This window comes from Urocitellus parryii, chromosome 6 (assembly GCF_045843805.1).
Source record: "Urocitellus parryii isolate mUroPar1 chromosome 6, mUroPar1.hap1, whole genome shotgun sequence".
Lineage (NCBI taxonomy): Eukaryota > Metazoa > Chordata > Mammalia > Rodentia > Sciuridae > Urocitellus > Urocitellus parryii.
Window position 1 is genome coordinate 199,151,873 of NC_135536.1, and position 22,791 is coordinate 199,174,663.

Consider the following 22,791-nt stretch of genomic DNA (forward strand, 5'->3'; position numbering starts at 1 on the left):
CAGGCCCTTCAGAGCTGGCCTGAAGCTGTAGGTCACCTGGTGCTTCTCTTCTGAGGCCACATTCAAGTTCTTAGAGGGCCTCGTGCTTGGAGGCCTCACCTGTTCTCATACCTCACACATCACTGAAGTCGCGCTTGGTCCAGATAGGGACAAGGACTGCTGGTGCCCACTGGGCTGTCTCCCCTCTTCTCTGAGCGGACTGGTTCAGAAAGCCCTCTGTGCTCGTTGGTCTGACTCTCCCTGCCCCCACAGCCTCTCCCTTTCTGTTCCCTTGCTGTACAAACCCTTTCCCAAGAACTCTTCAGTGGACCTCAGTGGACCAAAGGCTTTCTGTGGCCTTTTCATGCCTGCTGCTGACCCTTTTAGCCAACCCTCAGGTGGCTGTCTTAACCCAGATTTGAGAAGAGGTCCACTAAGTCCTTGCCTGAGGGAAGAACTGGGTCATGGGGCCAAAGGCCATGATGCCACTTTCAGACATCCTGATGTCCTCCTTGCTGGAGTGCTAGGCTGTTCTGCTATGTCGTGGTCCACCATGGTGCTGGGCTGTGCCACAGCTGGGCTCCCTGCTGAGGGCTTGCCAACTGTCGTTGCGCTGGAGGGCAGTTCAGGGCGTTGCCTCTGGCCACTGCCGTCTGCATGAGGAGGTAGTGCTCCTCCTTGTGTGTTCCTATTGCTGCCTCCTGGTGAGTATCCTTCCTTGTACTGGTCACCAGCCTGCCACAGGAGCTGGCATTCGGAGGGTCTTCAGGGTAGGATATGGGGGTGTCTCCCGGGGTCTCCGTTCTCAATGGGCTGTAGGATAGGATAGGGAGGGTGGCATTGTTCCCCTGCCCTCACAGGCTCTGATCTCTGTCCCATTCCAGGCCCATGTGCTTTGTGAAGCAGCTTGAGGTCCCTCCTTATGGGAGCTACCGGCCCAACGTGGCTCCTGCCACACCGAGGGCCAACTTGGCCAAGGAGCTAGAGAAGTTCTCCAAGGTCACCTTTGATTACGCAAGTTTTGACGCTCAGGTTTTTGGCAAACGTATGCTTGCCCCAAAGATTCAGACCAGCGAAACCTCACCCAAAGCCTTCCAATGTAAGTTGGGGAGAATCATTCTGGTCTTTCTTCCTGCATTGCTTTTGGGAGGGTGGGCCCAGTGTTCTGAGGAGCTAGAAGGGACGAAGATGGAAGTCTGAGGTGTTGGATGCCCTGGGTAACTGCTATGGCTTCCTTGAGGCCCACGTCTCTCCACGTGCTTCTGGGGACCTTACATGTTTCCTAAGTATCTGTGAAGCGAAACCAGGTCCTTTATGGGCGTATGTCCAGAGACTTAAGAATAACTTCACTGACATGGCTCACCCTGAGAGGGCCCCCTTTCCCAATGCAGTGGGGAGTTTACTCCTAGCAATGCCACTGGGGAGGGTCAGACTGTGGGAGGGACAGGATTTTTACCCTGGCAGGAAGCCACTTGCTTTCTTGCACAGGGGACCATCTCATTGGAAACGCTGTTTATGGCATCAGCAACATTTGTATTGATAAAAATTGTCCTGCATAACTTTTAGAACAACCTCCCATCTTTTCTTTTCTTCATTGCACTGATTTGCCAGTGTTGGAAATGATGCAAGGTGGAAAAGCACACAGTACACCTGTGACTAGGGTTAGTGCCTCCTGGTGGGTGTGGGGCAGCCCAAGAGGAGTTCCCTGCTGCTCCTGAGTTGCCCCTGGAAGAACCTCCTGGGTGGGAGGTTCTCCCTCCCCGTAGCAGAGAGAGCCTGTGCCCCAGGACTGGGGCTGTGTGCCTGCAGGCTATTCAGGGCCCTCCAGGAGCATTTCACTAGCCAGAGCTGGAAACACCGGCGTTTTTGGTGGCTCGGTGTCACGCAGAAGAGCATTTCTGGGAGAAGACATTTAATTCCCTCATTTGTGTTGTCTGGTCCCTACTGCTGCTTTGTTAAGGCAGGAGCTACTAACTAGGCATGCAGAGTCAGCTGAGCTATGGAATACCTTCTGATACCATGTGACAAAACGTTCCCCAGGAGTGACATTCCAAACACCCTTTCCACAGAACTCTCCAGTCTCTCACCAGGCATTTGCTAATGGACACATGATTTTTGCTTGGGACACCAGGGCTGCTGGGAGGTCTTTGGACAGTTTTGTTCTTTCTGCTTAGATCTTGGTCAGGCCAGAAATGAGAGGTCTCTTCAGGGCTGAGGGGGGCGTGTTGGAGGGGTGAACAGCTGTGCCCAAGCCCACACTGCAGTGGCTGTGCTTTGACCCCAGCACGCCCCATGCGCTTGCCATCTCTGTCCCTGTCTAAGTCAGCGGTGTTGTTCCCTTTTTGCAGCCAAACCTTCCCCAAAGGCCTCCTCCCCTGAGGCACAGCCCCCCAGTAGTTATGTGAGGAGCACCCCACCCTCTTCTGCAGGCTTCGACTACTCACACGACGCTGAGGCTGCGCACATGGCTGCCACTGCCATCCTGAACCTCTCCACCCGCTGCTGGGAGATGCCAGAGAACCTCAGCACCAAGCCACAGGACCTACCCAGCAAGGTGGGCATGCCCTCTGCAGTGTCCCAGGAGGGGTGGGGGGGTGGGATTGCAGCCAGGCCCACCCACTCCCTGCGGGAGACGCTTCCAGGAATAGCTAGGGTCTAGTTGGCGATTCTCGCACTTAACTTTACTCCTGGCCTTGGAGGGGCCTACTCTTGCAGGACCTCTCTTGCAGTGAGGCTGCAGCAGCCGGTGTGAGGAGAGTTGACTCTCACATGTGTTTTTCACCTTCCAACCTAGTCTGTGGACATTGAGGTGGATGAGAATGGAACACTGGACTTGAGCATGCACAAGCGCCGCCAGCGGGAGGGAGCTTTCCCTGGCAGCAGCAGCTGCAGCAGCAGCCCTGGTGTCAAGTCTCCTGACACCTCCCAGCGCCAGAGCAGCACCAGTGCTCCCAGCAGCTCCATGACCTCGCCCCAGTCCAGCCAGGCCTCCCGTCAGGACGAGTGGGACCGGCCCCTAGACTACACTAAGCCCAGCCGCCTACGAGAAGAGGAGCCTGATGAGGTAGGTGTGGGGCAGGCTGGCACCAGAGGGTGATCAAGGTGGAGCAGCTGCTCACTTCCTAGGGGCTGCACCTCCTGGCTCTGGTAGGACTTTGGGCAGCTGGGACCCAGGGATTGCCCTCCAGGAAGGGTTTCTCCTGCTGAGCCATTTCAGCATTGTCCATCGACAGAAGCGGTCTTCTCACCTTGCAGAATGCATGGTCAGCACCAATGGGAATGGCCCTGGAGTGTGGGGAGGAGAGGGCCTTATTTCAGATTCCAGGGGGCTGATTTGGAGAAAGCTCAGGTTTCTTTGGTTTTGTGAGCCTCCCACCCACCTGAAGAACACATCTGCTATCCAGACAGGGTCTCAGCTACTGGGTTCCTTGGGCCCAGATAGTGAGTAACTTCCGCCTCGGATCCCCCTTGTATGTGAGGCCTCCATGGTGGGCAGTGGCCTGAGTCCCCAAGACCAGTACTAACCTGGTAAAGAGGAGGTAGCCCAACCGTTGGTGTTGGAGCTGTGGGGACTCCCCTTTCCAATCGTCCTATCTATCGGACATGGAAGATGAAGAGCCCTGGACATGGGCTCCCTGGGGCTTTTCCCCTAGGAGAGGGCCTCCCAAGGAACTGGACAGCTCCAAGGACACATAGGGTCCAGGCAGCATGAGGCCTGTAGGCTCCCCATACTTCTCCCTTTTCCAGACTCCTCTGGAGGGGATCCCAGAGGGATCTGCAGGGGATGGAGCCAAGTGCCCAAGGAGGCATGGGGAGGTGTGGTAAGGCCCCCTCCTGGCCCAACCCAATGTGAGCCAGGCTCCTCATTTGACCCGTGGGTGGGACTCAGGATCACCCCATTTTATAGAGGGATAGACTGGGCTCCCTGATTAGGTCACATTGCCCCCATCAGATGTCAGGTCCTGGAGGAGGTGGCACAGGCTGAGTCCCCATTGGAGGGGACTGCACCTGGGACTGCCTCTGCCTGGTCACCTAAAGCCGATTTCCTCCCCAGGGTGGGCAGGAGCCCTGCCTGGTGGCGTGTAGTATTCCCACTACCAGCTCTTATCTGGAGGTCTAGAAGCTTCTGCACTCACACCCTACTCCAGGACTCAACCTCCCACAAGCCCATGGCCTGACTTATCAGCCAGCTGCCTTCTGGGCCCAGTGAGTTGGTGTTCTGGGCCCTCCTCTGCCCCTTTCTTGGCCTCTGCTCAGGGCTGGTCTCTCCAGGCTGCTTTGGTGCCCCTCTTCTCTTAACACATATTTTTGGGTCACACCTTTACCTCCAGGAATAAGTGACCATCTATAGGGTGACTCTGTTTCAGAGGTCCTAAGTCCCCCGCACTGAAGCCTGTCTCACCAGTGGTGGCCAATCATCTACTCTGCATCAAGTGGCCTTGGCTCATCCCCAAACTCTGCCTCTTCCCCCACCCACCTCCTAGGCACAGGTCACCCCCAGAAGTGCCTCCTGAGTCAAGCCCTTCTGTCCCTCCATCTCTGTCCTGGATTCCTGACTCAGACCCTCCTGCCAGCCCTGCCTGAGGTCCCACACTGCCATAGCAGCCCATCCTTTCTGTCCCCAGGTACTCTAGTCCACTTGTATCCATGGGGCTCTGGGAAAATCTCTTCCCCTCTGTTTCTGGGAGCCCTCACATATCCTGAGGCTGGGCATGTTTGCCAAGGAGCTTCCGCCAAGTGGCTAGGGCAAAGAAGTTTCTTTCCCTGAGCCTGTTCAGTGGAGCAAAGGCAGCACCAGTCTCTTGACCAGGTCTACTGCCAGTTCCCGAGTTGTCTGGCCCCATGGGCACTTCCTTATTGCTGTCTCTCAGGTCTGCAGAAGCAGTGCCTGAACAATTCACTGGGACCCATGGCAAGTGGGTGCCAGCCCTGGAATGGTGTAGCCGTCCTGCGGGACTTTGGCTGTCCCGACCCTGCCGGAGCCCTGTCCTTACTGGGAGGAGCTGTTCCTTGCCCATCTATGTGTTGGTGAACTGTCTTCCAGAGCCCGTATTTAGCTGGTGACTTGTGAAGAAGCACACTTGGTGGTGGTGGTGGTGGAGTTACCATGTCATAACAAGTGGTCACCAGTGCAGCTTCCTAACTAGGGTCTGCGACATCTGGGCACCATCCTTGCCCGAGGATTCTTTTCCCAGGTGTTCATACTGTGGGGTGACCTGGTGGAGGTGGCCTGAGGACAGGCAGCACAGAATCCTGAATCTTGTTGTCCAGGAGCTCTGGTGTGGGATGGGTCCAGGCCACAAGATGCCCTCTGTGTTTCCTGGGGGAACTGGGCCTTTTCCCTCCTCCAAATGGCAAGAATTCCAGGAAATGCTTCGTGGACACTGTCTTGAAAGGTCCCTCTCTCTCACTCACCGGGTTAGGTGCCCGGGCCTCCCCGCCAGCCGTTAAAACATCTCCCTGCTGGTTTTTTGCAGTCAGAGCCAGCAGCACATTCTTTTGCTTCTTCTGAAGCAGATGACCAGGAGGTGTCAGAAGAGAACTTTGAAGAGCGGAAGTACCCAGGAGAAGTCACCCTGACCAACTTCAAGCTGAAGTTTCTCTCTAAGGACATAAAGAAGGAGCTGCTCACGTAAGCTGTCACACCTGCAGTCTGGGAGGAGCAGGCCTGGTCATCACCTACAGCAGCTGGGTTGTCTCAGTGCAGGGCCTCTCCTGCCTGGCTCCACCACCTCAGCCAGGCAGCCCTCATGGTGACAGACATTTCCTGTTACTGCTGTGCTGGGCATTAATGGGATCCTCTAAAGCAATTAAGAACAAGGAAGAGTCTTTGGCCAGCCTGCAGAGCAGGACAGAGCAGAGCAGGACGGGGACCAAGGAGTCACGAACAGAAGCTCCACAGGAGCCCTCGGTGCAACAGAGGCCCAGCCCTCTCTCCACAGCTAGACCCCTGCCTGAGCCCAGAGCACACTGCCTGGTCTCTACCCTCAGCTCTAGCAGCCACTGTTTCACCCCAGACCGCCAACCACCTTCTTCCCCTAGAGGATTGTGGGGGGCTGTGCCTGGCACCTGTGCCAGAGTGACCCGGTCCTCCTCTCCCCACCCAGAGCCCCACTCATGCCCTTCTGCCTTGGGGCTGACCTTCCCTGGGTGCTGGTCCCAGGTTCTTATCCTTAGGGGAGGACATGCTGCTTCAGGAGCTGAAGCGGGAAGGGCCCTGCCTAGGTGTCCAGACATGAGTACACAGCACAGGTGCGAATGCTCAGCACCTGTGCTTCGGAGGCATCTGAACTTCAAGTCCAGCTTTTCCTTCTTGAGTTAAGCTGTGTGGGCCAAGCTTCCAGTCTGAGGCGAGGGCTCTCCCCCGGGGGCTGGGGGCCAGGAGGAGGCCTGGCCACCCACTGCAGCACCTGCAGTGCACGTCGTGCTGGGTTCTGATGCTCTTTTTCCTTTGTCCAGTTGTCCCACCCCTGGCTGTGACGGCAGTGGCCACATCACTGGGAACTATGCCTCCCACCGCAGGTTCGTCCCCTGCTCCTCTGGCCGGGCCATGGTGCTTTCTGGGGGGTCTTCCTCTTCTCCTTCTCTGCTCCCCCTCTGTGGCTTACCCCGTATCCCATCTCTTCTCTTTCAGCCTCTCTGGTTGCCCTCTTGCTGACAAGAGCCTCAGAAACCTCATGGCTGCCCACTCTGCTGACCTCAAGTATGTTTGCGCTCCCTGACCCCCTGTCTCTTGGGCAGTTCCCTTGCTTTGCTCTTTCCTTCATGAGGCTCCTGCCAAAGTCAGCTCTCTCCAAGATGCCACCTGGGCTGGTCACTGCTCTCCTGGAGTGGGCAGGGGCCACGCCTGAGGAAGGGCCGCTTCTGCCTGGCTGGGGCTGCGCTGCCACCTGTGGCCCTGCTCTGGTACTGCCATGGCTTCTCCCCTGGGCTGGAGCCAGGGCTGACACAGGTTCCTGCACAGTCCTGGCCCCTCCCCAGCCTCTCTGGAGGATCCCACAGGGCTGCCTGGGTCTGCTTTGCCCAGAGCCCTAGAGATCCAGAGAAAGGCCAGAACTGGCTGTGGCTTACAAGTCCTGCCGTGACTAGTGGCTGCAGGTCGTGCTGCTCTTGCTGAGTGAAATGGAATCGATGGCGCAAGAGAGCTCCTTGCTTCCTTCTCCTGCAACCCTCAGCTGCTCTGTTCTGTCCAGCACCTCCCAGTGTTTCCCCTCCCTGCTCTTGCCTTCTCTGCTGGCCCCTTTTCTGCTTCTGCACCTCCCTGCCCCTAACACGTGGCAGGACAGGCCCCGTGGGCACAGCCAGCTGCTTGAGGTGTCCTGCACCCGTGAGGCAGGCACCCAGAGGTTTCAAGGCATCTGTCCTCTTGGGATTGGAGTTGGGAACAGTTGTTTCCTTGGCTCTCAGGCTTTTGGCTGGGCTGTGACATCATAGACCCCGTGACCCTGGTCTGCAGAGACCTCACCCTGGGCCCCAGGAGGTGTCACTCTCATTTCTGTAGTTCATGTCCCTGGGACTGGCCCACTCTCCCTGGGCTTCACATCAAGAGGCCCTGAATCCAGGTCAAGACTCCCTTGCTTGGTCTTGGGGCCAGAGAGAAGCTGGACGTAGCCTTTGGGATGAGGAGAGCAGGGCTGGTTTAGGGTAGGACTGGGATCCTCGGTCTCCAGCTCCCACCCTGCAGCCTTGTCTCTAGCCCCTGTGGAGGAGAGGGTCCCACTGGGTTCCCTTCTGAGAGTGAACAGCAGGTGGGCACCTGGGTGGGCCGACACATTCACTCATTAACTCTCTGCCCCACCATTTCTGGGCCTGGAAACCCAAAGTGGGAGCACTCAGTTCTGCAGCCTTGGGGCTCCCACACCACCCATCTCTTGCCATCTTTCTTATGTTCTGTTTCCTTTCCAGTTCTGCTTTCTTTTCTCATGATGACGGTTTTCATGGTTTTCATAGCCTAAGCTAGTCAGTGCTCCCGGCTGATGAAGGAAACTTGCATGATCCTATCAGGAGACAGTCGCTGGGAAGTCAGGGTCCTCCTGAGACTGAGAATCTGTGAACTTTAACACAAAACTTTAGTAGAAACAGCAGCAAAAATGCTCCCTTGTGTGTAATGAGCTGCTCAGCCTCAGCAAGGCATGGGAGGGGGGCTGATGGGCCCCATGCCCCAGAGCTTCTCTTTGCTCTGGAGGTCTTTCTGGGGTGCCATCACCTGTTTCTCTCCGACCACAGTGTGGCCCTGCTCTTTGTGGGTGATGGTGGCGGGGTCCTCCCTGCCTCTGTTCCCTGGTGCACTCTTTATCCTCCTGAGTGGGTGTTGCTCTGGCGAGGTTGGGGAAGATGAGTCTTTTGGTGGCTTCCCTCTCAACACATGCAAAGACTCTTAAGAGGATTTTTCCCCGTAAGAGAAGCCCACAGGCACTTGTTCCCCTTTCTGTGTGACTGTGTGCCCAGGAGTTGTGTGTGAGGGGTCCAGGGGGAGCCACACATCTGCAGGGCCTGGGAGGCTCTGCACAGGGCAAGGTCACTCCTAGACCCTCAGATGGGGTCACAGTATGTGCTACCCACACGGAACATGTCCATCAGGCATGGATTCTTTGGCCCAGACAAGGCAACTAGAGACAAGTGGTGGGAGGGGTGGTGGGGGCTCCAGTTCCTGCGACTGACCCTCATAGGAGCATATTTAGGACAACTGCCCTTCTGATGCTGTGAACACTGTCTTCTCCTGGACACAACTCTTGGGAGAAACCATTGTATCAGGCCTCAGCAAGAAGTGCAGGGATGCCATGGGTCCAGTACCTGCTTCCCTGTGGGAGTCATGGGCCCAGTTGAGACTCACCAGGACCAGTGGGTGTGTCTGCACCTCACCACTGGTGCCAATCATCTCTGCCTATAAGCCTGGGTCTGCCACCCTGGCCACCAAGTGACCACCACCATGAGTGTACACCTGAGGTCTGCCAGATGCTTCTCTGGTGCAGAGTGCCAGGAACAGCACTCACCTGGCCTGCAGGCCAGCACCCTCACAAGGGGTGAAGTGCAGAGCAGATTCAAAGGGGGAGATAGGTCCACCTGCTGAGTCAGCCCTCCTCCCCATCCTAACACCTGCCAGGGCTAACATTTTATTTTGGTTGTCATTTGGGAGAAAATAAGAGTGTCCATGCTTATAATACTGGGGTATTATTTTACCACCTTATATGATGTGTTCATCAAACATTTTGGGGTGTATAAAGTTGGACTTCTGTGTTTTGTGTCTTCCCTTCTTACCCTGTGGTAGTAGCCAACACAAAGTCACTGGTTACGTGAGTTCCGCACACACTGCACCGGGATCAGTCCTGCAGCAGCCACATGGCAGGTGCTCAGGGAGCACCCATTGGTTTCCTCAGCCCCAGTGCATTCTCCCTGAGAGCAAGGCCACAGTGCAGCTGGGAGGACAGACCTGTCTCAGGAGCAAGGTGTGCCCTTTGAGCCCTTGTGTTTAAAGTCAGGGCTCAGGTGCACTCTGGATGCTTCTAGTCTAGATTAGAGCCAGATAAATGGCCAGCTGGAGTCCATCTTTGCTTTTGGATACAGTGGCCCCCACACCTCACCTTGGTGCCTGGTGTACAGCTGGGCCCCTTGGGCTTCTCTCCTCAGCCTTCCGGATCACCCCCACCCCTGCTCCTGGGCAAATGGGAGAAACGCTAAGGCCTCGAGATGACCCTGTCGATGCCCATTGTGGGCAGAAGCGGCTGGGTGTGTTGCTGTTCAAGGAGGGCAGCTCCTCGGGGGCCCTGGGCTGGGAAGGCAATCTGCTTCCTCAAGGGCCAGGCCTAGAGAGGTGAACACCATCACAGGCTCCATGCTCATCTCACTTTCCCCTTCAGGTGCCCCACACCGGGCTGTGACGGCTCTGGCCATATAACAGGGAACTACGCTTCACATCGGAGGTAAGTTAGGGGCCTGCAGCAGGATGGGGTATGTGTGGGGTCTCTTCCTAGACAAATTTCTAAAGTTTAAAACAAGGCACTCTTAATGTTGCTACTAATCAGAGCTCTTTTCCGTCTGTCTGAATTATTGGTACATCTGGAACCTGGTCAAGTGAGATAAAGACAAAGGGTCAAGGTTAGAGGCTCATGAGGATGCTTCCCATTCCTGACTCTATTGCCCTGTGCAAAGGCTCTGTGTCCGTGGACTGTGCTCCAAATGACTGATTGACTGATCTGCCCTGGCTTCTTTCTGCCCTGCAGGGTCCCAGAGCTTGAGGGGATGGGATGGGGTGGATGGCAAGGGAGCTGCTGTTCTGGACTGAGCTGGCATTTCTCCTCTTTTAAAACCAGCTTGTCAGGCTGCCCACGTGCCAAGAAGAGTGGACTTAAGGTGGCACCCACCAAGGATGACAAGGAGGACCCTGAGCTGATGAAGTATGTTTGGCCCTCCACTGCTGTGCAGAGTGGAGGTTTTCCTATGTATCATGATTCTAAAACCAGACTCATTCTAGATTTCCCTTTCATTGTAACTGATATTCAAACCGATTGATGGCAATCTTCTTTTTATGAAGTGCTCAAACCCAGTGCATCAATGCCTGAGTATTATAGTGAGGGCACGTGTGACAGTCCCTCTCTGGGCTCAGCTTAGGTTGGAGGTGTTTAATGGGGCAGGCTGAGTGTCCTATGGCCTCAGGCTGGCCACAGGTGCACATGGGCCTTGCAATCTGCACAACTTTTCTCTGGCAGGAAAAGTCAGGTGCAGATTCAGGAGAGGAGGATGGTTAGGGGGCCATCAAGTCTTTGAATCCTGTGTGTCCACCAACCTGCTCACCTGTGCAAAGCCAGGAGTGGGAAAGTCTGGGAGTGTTGAAAGTGGGACTCAGACCCTCCTTTGGGGAGGAAAGAAGACATCCTTAACCTTAGATGACCCAGGTCCCTGAGGTAGGAAGGCTGCCTGCTCACTGGGCAGAGCGGGGCTCACCTGTTTCGGGGGGTCTGGCATCATTGCAGGCTTGTTCTCTCGGTAGGGAACTAGTCCCCTGCACTGTCAACTTGCAGGCGGAGGCCAGGCTGAGCTGCAGGCTCCAACAGGGGGACTCACTGGCCAACATGCCAAAGTGGGCCATGGGTCCCCTCCAGGATAACAGTGGAATGGCTCTGGCTACCTGGTTGATACGAGTCTTGGGGTTGGTTGGTTGGGGCAGGTCCTAAGGGCTCACAGGAAGCAAGCCTGCCCAAGTTGTGTCACTTGCTGGGCCACACACAGCCATGCATCTCACAGAGGGGCACCTGGACCTGAGGTTCCAGTGCTCCTCTTCAGAGCTTGCCCCAGCTATTCCTGAACATTTACTTAGCCACAGAGAAGGGGCCTAAAGCAGTGTCACATCCTTCAGAAGGGGATGTCCCCACCAGCTGCTTGGTCTAGTAAGATGTAGTTACTCAATTATTACAGTAAACAGCCATATTGACAGTGTGAAATGCGTGGTTGTTAGTATCATAAGTCTGGCATGATAAATGCTTGGGTGGAGAAAAGTATTTTTCCTCCCAAGAGTCCAAGAGCTGCCCGTGACCCTACAAACACATTGCTTCTATATATTCAGCAAAGACCCTGCTGGCAGGGGTATCACAAATGAGTTGTGCTGCATTTGCAAATGATTAAAATCAAGATCAGCATTTTTCAAATTAACTGGGAAAAATGATCTTCCTCCTTCTACTGTGCTATCAACTTTGCTTTTTAAAAAGCAAGAGTTCTGCAGCCAAGCCAAGTGGAGCTTGTGACCTTTAGAAACTGTCCAGCATTTGCAGGATGGACGGAGTTCCAAATGGTTCCACAGCAAGTCCATTTTATAGGGCCTCCCCTTAGCCATAAACCTTAACCATATTTATAATTAACCACCATCTTTTAGTAAATGCAGACCGAAGCAGAAACTTTAATGGATGCACCATGTCCTGCTGAGAGAAGGGATTTTGTTAGCAGGCATGAGCCGTGGTTTTGCAAGGCTGTGGAGGAAGAGCTCCAATTTATGTTTGCCTGTTGGAAGATAAGTCTTGTCAGCACTTTGTGGTGAACCCCGGTTGCCACCACTTTATAACTGGTCAAGAAGTTGACAACTGTTCCAGTGTGGGGGTCAGGACCTGCTCTCTCTGCCCACCTGGAGGAGGTCTGTGCCACCAGCCACGCTGCATCTGACTTGTGAAATGTTCCTCTGGTCCCTGCTCTCTTGGCTCCATTTCTCATGTCACCACATGCAGTTTCTGGGCCCCACCATCTACTCCAAGAAACCAACTCACCTGAGAAGCATGGAAACCCTGTGGCTCAGTGCCCCACGTATTTCTCTACCCAAAGTCACGTGATGTCTCTGAAGATTTGATACCAGGTTTTAAGAGAAAGAAATCACGCCTGAAATAACCCTCATGAATGCCATTCTAGGGAGAGTTAGAGTTTTGCAACAAAGTGGTTAGAAAGAATCCAGACTGAACTGCATGGAGCGACTGAAACACCACCTTCATCTGTCCCTGGATCTGGGGAGACAGGTACTTGTCAGTTGCCTCCTCTTGGCCCAAGCCTCAACCTCAGTCTTGGTCAGGCCAGGCCAGGCATCCTCAGGCCCTCTGGCTGGGAGGCATCCAGGTTTGAGGGGCTGAACATTAAATGTGAACCCCCACCAAAGCCCTCCTGGGAGCCCTGGGCAGAGTCCCTGCTCTGGACCAGAAGCTGAGATGTCCTTTCACGGGCCCAGTGGACGTCCTACGCTGTCTTACGCTGGGCGGCCAGATGAGTGAGAAGGGGAGGAGAGGCAAGAGACGGGCAGTGTGGACAGAAGAGGAAGAAGAACCCTAGAAAAGACGGCTGGAAGTTGTCTGCATGGGTGGCCTTTGAGATGAGGCCACAGTGTGGGTCAAGGCCCTGGAACTGCCCTCCCTACCAGCACTGGGAGGCTGTGACCTCCTCCCGCTCCCACAGCAGGGGCCTCTGCCCATAGCCCTCTGTCCTCCTGAGGGGGTCCTGCCTCCGGAATTCTCTGTGCCCCAAGACACTATAAAACAGGGCAGTGGTGCCCCTTGGGGCTGGACCCCTTCAGGCATTCTCACACACTGTGAGGGAGGGACAGACCACCAGGATGAGCTTTGTGGGCGGGAGAAAGCTGAGAACTGCCAGGCTGAGAATCTGGTCTGGGTCAGGTGTTGGTTTCTGGGTGACTGGTGCACATCCCTCCCTGAGGTGTGAGGACAGACACTCAGACAGGGTCCCACAAGTTGTGCCTGGGGCATTTTCCATTCTGTACTTATGTAATTTACATAAAGGTTTCTGCTCCTCTCCTTGAACATCTGGAGCAAAGGAAAAGCCACTCTTGGGCAGCCACAGGCAGGACGATTATGGGATATCTAAGCTTGTGTTTCCGGGACAACCATGGATGCCACGCCTGGCCTCAGTGATGGCAGGCCCCTGCTGCCCCTGGCTGTCCTCCTGATTTGCAGCCAAGCAGGGGCTCTGAGGCCAAGAGGGAGAGGGAAGGCAGGCCATGTGGCCTTCGATTCTTACCTGGAAGGCCAGGCTCTTCCCTAGGCTCCAGGACTCTGCGGTCCTCCTGCCTCACTGAGGAGCTGGTAGGTCTCCAAGTTCCCCCTACACCAGTGCCTCTGTGGTCACCTCAGCCTTTTTATGTCCAGGTGCCCGGTTCCAGGCTGTGTGGGGCTTGGTCACATCAGTGGCAAATATGCCTCTCACAGAAGTGCATCTGGCTGCCCTCTGGCCGCCCGGAGGCAGAAAGAGGGCTCCCTCAATGGCTCATCCTTCTCCTGGAAGGCGCTGAAGAACGAGGGGCCAACTTGCCCCACCCCAGGCTGTGATGGCTCTGGCCATGCCAACGGGAGCTTCCTCACCCACCGGAGGTAACTGTCCCCCACACTCTGCCTCTATGTCAGCCATCAGGAACTCTGGTGTTGGGCCGGGACGAGGCTCCTGGGGGGAGGGAGAAAGGCTCAATGGGGCCAGTAGCTCCCAGAGGAAGAAGTGAGGCCATATGGGCAGCTGCCCAGGGGAAGCCCACAAAGGCTCTGTTGGTGCCGATGGTATTTATGTTGCTCTCCACTTGTGTCTGCTCTGGTAGCTGCTCTCCAGGCCCCGAGGGAGTCTCTCTAGGCTGGAGTCACACTTATTCAGGCCAGGTCTGAGAAAATTATCTTTTAGGCTGTCAACTTTCAGGAAAAAATGTCTCCTGTCCTGCCCCTTCACTGGGGCCCCTTATCTGAACTTTGGGCAGAGACCCTGCTTTTCAGGGATCTGGAGACGAGACCCCTTCTTGCTTGGGCTGTGGGCCTGGGTAGTGCTCTTGGTTCTCACCTTGTTCCATTGTCTTTCCTTCCTGTCTGTGCTGGTGGTCACAGTGGTGGCTGAGGAGCATGGGGTCAGTGACTAGTCCTGTTAGAAGTCCCTTTCCCTGCCCTTCCACTTCCTTCTTCTCCCCTCCACTTCCCTTCCTTCTCTCCTTCCTTCCTTCCTCCTTCTGCAAGGTTGATTAATGTATTCATCCAACAAAAGCTTTTCCTGAGAGCCCATCCTGCTCCAAGGCCTGGTGATAGAGCCGAGGCTGAAGGCCAGCCAGCTCTTTCCCTTTCAGAGTTTTGGGCGGGGTGAGTGGGAAACAGACGGAGTAGACAGAGGAGCAAGTTACCTAGGATGAAGCGTGCTAGTCAGGGCTCTGGGGAAAACATCAGAGAAGGTGGGGAAGAGGTCTCGGAGAGGGATCCAGGAACTCACTCCAGCTGACTGAAGTCAGACCCTTGGCATGGCTGGAGCTGGGGAGGACCTGCCTGTTGGAAGAAGAGACAGAAAGTCCTAAGCTAGGATCTCTCCAGACCGCCTCTGTGAGTGAGGTGACCTGGTCAGGGGCAGAGCAGAGATCAGGTCTCACTTGGGCATCTGGGATGGCCAAAGGCCACAGGCCACAAGGGAGAGTCCAAGAAGGCCCCAGAAGAGGCTGCTGGGCAGTGTACAGAGGGATTCCCGAGCACTTCCTCAGCCTTCGCTCTTGATGTGGATGGTTATTGGACTCCTAGGCCAGAGAGCCAACTCCGGAGTCCTAACAGAGTAGGTCTAGCTACTCTTCTGGAAGAAAACAAACAAAAGTCATGGTGAGAAGTAGGAAACGAGTGGAATCGGTGTAGTTATGTTGCAAAGAATGAGACCTGCCTTCAGGGATACTGACATGAACTTCAGGTGTGAACAGGAAGAACTGGGCCAGGGGCTAAGGATGTGAATGATCAAGCAGTCTCCATCAAGCTGTGATCTGGTTCCGGACAGCTTGAGTTCTGGGGAAGCCTCATTCTTAGTCATTGCTTGAGGGCAATTTGACTCCTATTGTGAGATGATCGATCCCCGAGATGACTGATCCTGCTTAGGGGGGCTGTCCCGTCATAGGGCAATCTGACTGCAAACTTCTGCTTGGTAAAAAGCAGAATGTTGAAAAAAAAAAGCTGGTCATTGAGCCAAACAACATGGCACACGTCTTTAATCTCAGGGGCTCTGGAGGCTGAGGCAGGAGGATCACAAGTTCAAAGCCAGCCTTAGCAACCTAGTGAGGCCCTAAGCAACTTAGTGAGACCCCATCTCTAAATAAAGTATAAAAAGGGCAAAGGGCTGGGGATGTGGCTCAGTGGTTAAAGTGCCCCTGAGTTCAATCCTCTGTACAAAAAAAAAAAAAAAAAGCTGGTCATGGACAATCTATTTTAAATACCTTAGTTATTCTTATCTTGGGGTTCTCAGTCTTGAAGGAGGATGAGAGTAATGGGTTAAATAAATTAGGGCTAATCAACCTTAAGTTACCAGTTTTTCGATGAACACTCAGATTAACATGCTAGGTGTAGAACTGAGCAGGAATCCAAACCAAAGTTTAAGGTAATAAAGGAGATATAGATAAAAAATTAAGATAGCTGCCAAGCTCCGTCCTGCTTTTTACTGCTCACTGGGCGTTTGCAGGCATAAGTAAAGGATCTGTTTTCCAACACAAACAGCCTACGTCCCTGTTGTAGATGGGTCACTGCGTGAACCTGAAATCAGGCCTGATGACCCACAATTCTTATGAATCAAGAAGTCATCAGTGTCATGGAGCCACACCTTGGAGGCTCTTTTGGGTAGTCAGCTGCAAGGGTTCCTCTGGGAAGTCAGACCTGAAAGGTGCCAGCAAGTAGGTCTTGTGGCCCTCAGGCCCAGAGGAAGCAGTGCCTGGGAGCAGTTATGCCCCGAGTCACACTACTCATGGGTCAGCTGTTACTGTGCCAGATAGGCTGTGCTCAGAGAAGATACATCCTGGCCCCTGCCTTGCCTGGATTACCTCTGACTCCCCAGGAGGGCAGGAAGCTGATGTGGGGCAGTTCTGCCAAAGAGAGGACCTCAGGGTCATCTGAGTGAGATGGAGCTTGTCTAAGACCATTCACTGTGTATGACTCTGGATTGACTCAAGAATTGTGTTCCTGGGCTGGTCATGGTGTGTGACCCTGGGCTATTTCTTGGTGTGTGACCCTGGGATGGTCAGTAATGAATGACATCTGCTTCTAGTTTGTCTGGCTGTCCCAGAGCAACCTTTGCTGGAAAGAAGGGGAAACTCTCAGGGGACGAGGTTCTCAGCCCCAAATTCAAGACCAGTGATGGTAAGGATGCCCTTTGGAGCTATCCCTGGGGAGGGAGTAGGGAGGCCAACCTCTCCAGGAATGAGTCGTGGTAGATACAGCCCTGTCCTGAGCTGCCAGGCCTGCCCATGCTTCTCAAGTTCTCAATGCCCATGTCTGGATTCCCTGGGCCTTCATTTGAGTGGTCATGCCTGCTCTGACCTGGGGCTTTGGTGATCACTGGCATCAGAGAGCCCTCTTCAGCACCAGAAGCTATGTCCATGGGGTTGTGGATGTGGAAAGAGACTCATTTCTGAATACTCCTCCCCTTTTGTCTCAGTGGTTAGAACCTGCAAATAGACCCAGGCCTTCCCACCAGGGCCCAGGCCAGTAGGCAGAACAACTGTCATCTCATTGCCAAGACAGGTTTCCAAGAGGGGAATGTGGGATCCCAGCCCAAGAGAGAGGAGCTTAAGGGCCCTGTGGGGAGCTCTGCTCCACCTGTGCAGCAGGCCCCTTGCACCCTACCTGCCGTCTGGGCCTGAGGTCAGGCTACATTTGAGGTTTCTTTTTGGGATAGTGCTGGAGAATGACGAGGAGATCAAGCAGCTGAACCAGGAGATCCGAGACCTGAACGAGTCCAACTCGGAGATGGAAGCTGCCATGGTACAGCTACAGTCCCAGGTGGGTGCTGTTGCTCCTGCCTGTCTCTGCCCTTCCACAGTTCATCCTGGAGATGACATAGTGACCATCAATGCTGTCTGAGCTGAGCTGGTTGAGAGCCCATGCCTGGCATGCAGGGAGACTTAGTGTGGGCTGGCTGGCTGCCCACCCACCACCTGGCAGTGCTGGTCCTGTTCACTCCTGGGGCCTTGGGTCCCACTGGTGCTAGTCATCCTACCGGATCAGTCTCAGGGTGTGAGTGTTCCTTCAGCATTAGTACTTCATGAGGGATATTGCCCTGTTGGAGTTTCTGGCCTCATTAGTCCTGGCAGCCTTGAGCGTGGTGCTTGGCCTGAACTGAAGCCAGACTCCCCAGCACAGCCCCCCATCGATGGAGTGGCCTCTACACCTCCACCTTTTCGTTCCTGTTTCTTTCTCGGCGGGATGGGGTTCAGAGTGGGTCCTGCTCTGTTTGGTGGTGGTTCAAGGATTCACTGCTCTGAGTCAGCTTGGCTTACAGGGTTTCCCCTAGTGAGCACGGGTGATCGGGAGAAAGCAGGGAAGGCCTTATTTTGAAAACAAGAACATACCTTACCCTGGGGCTGCTGATGGGGTCACAGCAGAGCTGGTGGCATGGGAGGAGTGTCCCATAGTGGCTGGGGGTACAAAGGGACAAGAAGGTGACCATTCCCCTACAGGGAATGTAGGAGGAACTCCTTCAAGGCAGAAGGAATAGTGAGAAGACGGGAAGATGGCAAGGCCCCTTCTTATAGGCAGCCCCTTTCTGACATGGTCCAGCCCCAGGTGTCTTGGTGCTCAGCTCATTTCTCTGCTGGCTCTGGAGCCCGTATAGAAACAGCATCAGCCATGGAGCTCAGAAAAGTTCATAGGCAGTGACAATGGGGTGACAGGGCCCTTGGCTGGGCCTTTCCTGTCCCCTAGTGGCAGTGTCCTTGGGGCAGTAACTTTTACTTCTCATTATTTGTCATGCCCACCTTTTCTTTTCTTTTTAGAGTTATACTTAGTAGTTGGGTTCATTTTGAGAAACTCAAACATTCATGAAAATTGATTTCTGCCTCTTTTCCCCTGCTGCCCCCCTCCTCTCTCCCATTCTCCTTCCTCTACTAGATTTCCTTTTGCTTGTCTGTTAATTTGTAATTGATGGCTTCTTTATGTTATTCTATCCTTTCCTCCCCTTTATTTTGCTCTAGCTTCCACATATGAGAGAAAATGTTCCACCATTGAGTTTCTGAGTTGGGCTAATTTCACTTAGCATGCTATTCTCCATTTCCATCCCTTTACTGGAAAATGCTAGGATTACATCCTTTTTTAATGGCAAGGAGAACTCCACTGTATACATATTCCACAATTTCTTAATCCATCCATCTGTTGATATGCATCTGGCTTGATTCTATGATTTAGCTATTGTGAATTGTGCTGTTATAAACATTGATGTGGCTGTATTGCTATAGTATGCAAATTTTAGATCTTTTGGGAAAACACCAAGGAGTGGGATAGCTGGGTCTTGTGGTAGTTCCATCCACAGTATTTCTAGGACTCTCCATACTTCTTTCTAGAGGGCAAAACCTACCTTTTAAGAGCCAGACCTATAGTAGTTCCTGCCTGTAGTCCCAGCTACTCAGGAGGCTGAGGTGGGAGGATCTCATGAGTCTACCGGTTTGAGACCAGCTTGGGCAACACAGTGAGACCCCATATAAAAACAAAACAAACCTGTTTGTTTCAAAGACAAGTTGTTACATTTCACTAGCCTTATTTTGGAAGGTGTTTGCCGCCCCTTTGAAGGAAGTGGGTGGATTGTGCTCACTGTAGAATGCAAAGGAAAGGCCTTCCCCCTTCCCCAGTCCTTTAAAGCCACACTTGTCACCAGGTGATAGGACTCGCTGGGTCCTACCTGCAGTCTCCCACAGGGACCTTCCTATCCCTGCTTAAGATGATCCTCACGTGAGCTAAGCCTCTTCTCTGGGGCTCCATGGAGATATCCAGACAGGCTTGGGCTGTCCCTTGATATCAGAGACCTGGGGGCCCTGTGCAGGCTCATGGCTGAGGTATAGCAAGCAAGGAAGGGGCCACCCTTGTGCTTGACCTGCAGAAGACTTGCTTGGGAGACCTGTGGAGGCAGTTGGTTGGTCTTTTGGTGAGGGGAATACCCAGAGGCATCCTGATACCCCTGGGGTGGGTGCAGGCATTCACAACTTGGAGACAGGACTGGGAAGCTTGGTGAAGTGAGACACATGGCTGGTGTGGCTGAGATGAGCACAGGGTGCTTCTGTCCTGTGTCCTTTCCCATCCTTAGCACAGAACCATGGCCACACATAGCTCCTGGCCACACACAGCTCCATATCAATGCCTGACCTCCCTGAGCACAGGCTGTTTACCGAGGGCTCTGCCTCTTGTGCCCAGGGGCAGGGGCCAGCGATTCCCTAGAGGTGGGGCCCCATGGGGAAGCAGGTGCCTACTTCTCCCCCACCCCTGGGCTCGTCCTCAGATCTCCTCCATGGAGAAGAACTTGAAGAGCATTGAGGAGGAGAACAAGCTCATCGAGGAGCAGAATGAAGCCCTGTTTCTGGAGCTGTCCGGCCTGAGCCAGGCTCTCATCCAAAGTCTCGCCAACATCCGCCTTCCCCACCTGGTATGCAACTCTGCTTCACTGCTGGGCTTTCAGGGGAGGGCGGCCGGCCCCTCACCCCTCTGCTTCTGGGTCCTGCTCAGTTGTCAGCTGCTGAGTTCTCACTTTCCTGAGCAGTCTGTGAATCTGGGGCAGGAGGGTCTGAGGCAGAGGGTCTTGTCACTGGGGTTGCTGCAAACAGAAACCCTGGTGGGCTTTCTAGGATGGGGTAGCCACCAGCGTGGCCTCTGGTCATATGGGACTGGTTTCTGCTACGTGGGGCCCACTGTGTAGATGGACTTGCTAACCTAGTTCTGTTCTCTAGGAGCCAATATGTGAACAGAATTTTGACGCCTATGTGAGCACCCTCACCGACATGTACTCCAATCAGGACTGCTACCAGAATCCTGAGAACAAGGGCCTCCTGGAGAGCATCAAGCAGGCCGTGAGGGGCATCCAGGTCTAGGCCGTGATGCTTGGAGGAGCACCCCGCCCTGGCTCCTGTGTTTACCTCCCTTACCCTGCCCCTCGCAGTGGGGTCCCTAACTCACGGTGACTTCTCGTTGGCAGCCTGGGTGCAGCCTTGGGCGGGTTCATCCAAAGGGGTGCCTGGAAATCCTGTCTCTGGGGCCGAGGCCTCCCCATGCAAGTGCCTGGGGAAGCTGGAGAGTTACAAAGTGATTTATTTTTGTTTTCTGAAAGAAATCTGAAGAGCAGCTCAAAGACTCCAGTGGAAGCTCATGGACAAGGTTCTCAGGGAAGTTTTGGAGTTTGCAACCACAGTATTCTTTGTCTGTAGAGACTGGGAGGGTAGTGTGGGCTCCGTGGGCCAGTGTCTCAGCCCAGAGGACATGGCTGGAGCTGTGTGTCTGTTCTCAGTGAGGGCCCTTGTGGCAAGTGTGTTTTCTGTTTTCATTTAGTTCAGCTTTGTGTTCAGGGTGGAGCAGAACTCTGTGCCAGAGGTAAAGTTAGGAGTAGGCCTTCCAGATGAAAATCCAGACAGTAGACAGCATAGCAGCCCAGACAGCTCATGCGGTTCAAGCTGGGAGGCCCCTGGAAAACAGCCCCCGGCTTCTGCACCTCCCCCCAGGCCTCTGGCTTATCACTGCCACGTCATCTGGTCATGGCTGGCTGGCCTTGATCTCTATGTGAGGTGGCCAAGGTGGGCACAGTGTCTGTGAGGTCAGGGGTAAATTCCTAGTGGGAGACCGACCACCAAGGTTTCACTTCTTTTTAGATCCATTCAAGATGTGAAAAAAGGTGAATTTTAATTTAATGTGTTAAGAACACAATGTTCCGACTGTGTAAATAGAGCCAAGTCCCTTGTGACGGCAATTCTGAATTAGTATTTAAAGTAGAGAAGCTGCAGCTCCTGGAAGACGTTGGAGGTAGTTAGCTTATTCTGTAAATTATTTAATTTTGTCCAGATGTAAGTATTTATATTCACATCTTCTTATGTTAATGTTTGCTATTTATTTAACATTTTATTTATTAATTTTGTAATATTTTCAACTAGACCCTGCACTAAGGCACCCTAAGAGTGGAATAAGCGAAATCAAAGCAAAAGTGGCTACTTGACTATAAGATAGGCCACGAGAACCAGGATACAACTCCTAGTCATAATTTTGATGCAACCAAGTTATTTTTTATATATTTTGTTATTTATTCTTTTAATATGGAATTTTTAAGAAGTATTTTGTAACTGAGGAATTTTGATAGTTTGGGGATTTCCTCCTTTTGGCCCAGTGGAGAGAAACATGCTTTGGTTTCCGTTTTCCTTTTGGGTTCCTTCGTTCAGGCACGACGGCGGCAAGTGGGATTCTGTATTTATTATTATTTAAGTAGCGCAGACGTGTGTGCCCTGGCGTATGTCTCGTGTTGCGTTTGTGGCGGTTCTTACGGCTGAGTCATGTTGCTGTGGAGGAGTACTGGTGGCGGTCAGGCCCCAGTGGTGGCTGGGACTCCCGGGCCAGCTGCGGGGCCCCTGACTGCTCTGGTACTGTGACCCTCCTTCCTCAGGAAACATGTTAGACCCACAGTACTCCATGGTGCGCCTGGAGGGTGATTTCCTAATAAAAGTCTGACTGTGCGTGGTGCCATGGTCTGTGGGGTGCCCTGGCTTTACCTCCTGGGGTGCTGTGGGTGGTCAGGATGGGCGGGCTCTTCCATCTCTGGTCTCCTGAACAAAGCAACCTGGGCCCCGCCCCCACCAGCTCAGCCAATGTCTGCTAGAGCTGCCTTTCCCCAGGTGTGGTCACAGAAGGTCTGAGTCACTGTGCCTTGTCCCTCCTTATGTGACCATGCAAATACCAATCGGACTTCTTCCCAGGGTTTCCTCTTAGGTGTGTGTGGGGGAAACATGTCCCTGTTGGGGTTTTAGACTGAGGTTATGGAATTGGTGTTGCCATTCCTTCCTTGCAGCCACAAGCAGGAGTGAATTCAGATGCTCTGGCAGAAGGCAGAGCTGGGAAAGGAGGTGGGAGAGGAAGAGACGCTTGCTCTCTGATGAATTCCTCGGAGTGCCTGCGTCTAGCCATAACTGAAGAGAGCCACCTTGCCAGCTCTATGAGGCAACGGATTCCTTCACACTTTCCCCCTTAAGCTAACGTGCTTTGGCTTTTTGGTCTTGTAGTAGAAGCTCTTCATTGTTACACTATGTCAGGTGGAGCTCTGGCCTCCCCTGATGAGATTTAGATTTGAGGCTTCTAGTCACTTTCAGCCTGGATTGAAATGTCAAACTGTCAATGTGCTTTTGATTTCCTGGGAATCTGGCCCTGGACGCAGGCCCAGAGCTCTTCTACGCAAAGGACCCTCCTTCACTGACAATTCTCAGAAAATCCAGGCTGGTTTCTTGCTGCATTTATTTGTACAGGAACCAAGACACCTGGAGGGCAACCGCTGTGTCCAGAGGGGCCAGAGTAGGTGCCAGTACACTAATGGGACATGTAGAACCTG

General features: G+C 53.7%; 1 protein-coding gene across 2 annotated transcripts in view; it reads left to right on the forward strand.

The window, feature by feature from the left end:
- Positions 1 to 20,302, forward strand: part of Myt1 (myelin transcription factor 1) — a 40,737-nt gene extending 20,435 nt beyond the window's left edge. For both annotated transcript variants that reach the window (XM_026413481.2, XM_026413479.2), the window contains 13 exons: positions 864 to 1,078; positions 2,409 to 2,533; positions 2,774 to 3,043; positions 5,457 to 5,611; positions 6,439 to 6,501; positions 6,614 to 6,682; positions 9,837 to 9,899; positions 10,290 to 10,373; positions 13,611 to 13,832; positions 16,498 to 16,589; positions 17,128 to 17,231; positions 19,717 to 19,860; positions 20,162 to 20,302. In XM_026413481.2, the coding sequence (XP_026269266.1) occupies positions 864 to 1,078; positions 2,409 to 2,533; positions 2,774 to 3,043; positions 5,457 to 5,611; positions 6,439 to 6,501; positions 6,614 to 6,682; positions 9,837 to 9,899; positions 10,290 to 10,373; positions 13,611 to 13,832; positions 16,498 to 16,589; positions 17,128 to 17,231; positions 19,717 to 19,860; positions 20,162 to 20,302 (1,747 nt within the window). The remainder of the gene's footprint in view (positions 1 to 863; positions 1,079 to 2,408; positions 2,534 to 2,773; positions 3,044 to 5,456; positions 5,612 to 6,438; positions 6,502 to 6,613; positions 6,683 to 9,836; positions 9,900 to 10,289; positions 10,374 to 13,610; positions 13,833 to 16,497; positions 16,590 to 17,127; positions 17,232 to 19,716; positions 19,861 to 20,161) is intronic.
- Positions 20,303 to 22,791: the final 2,489 nt, after the last annotated feature.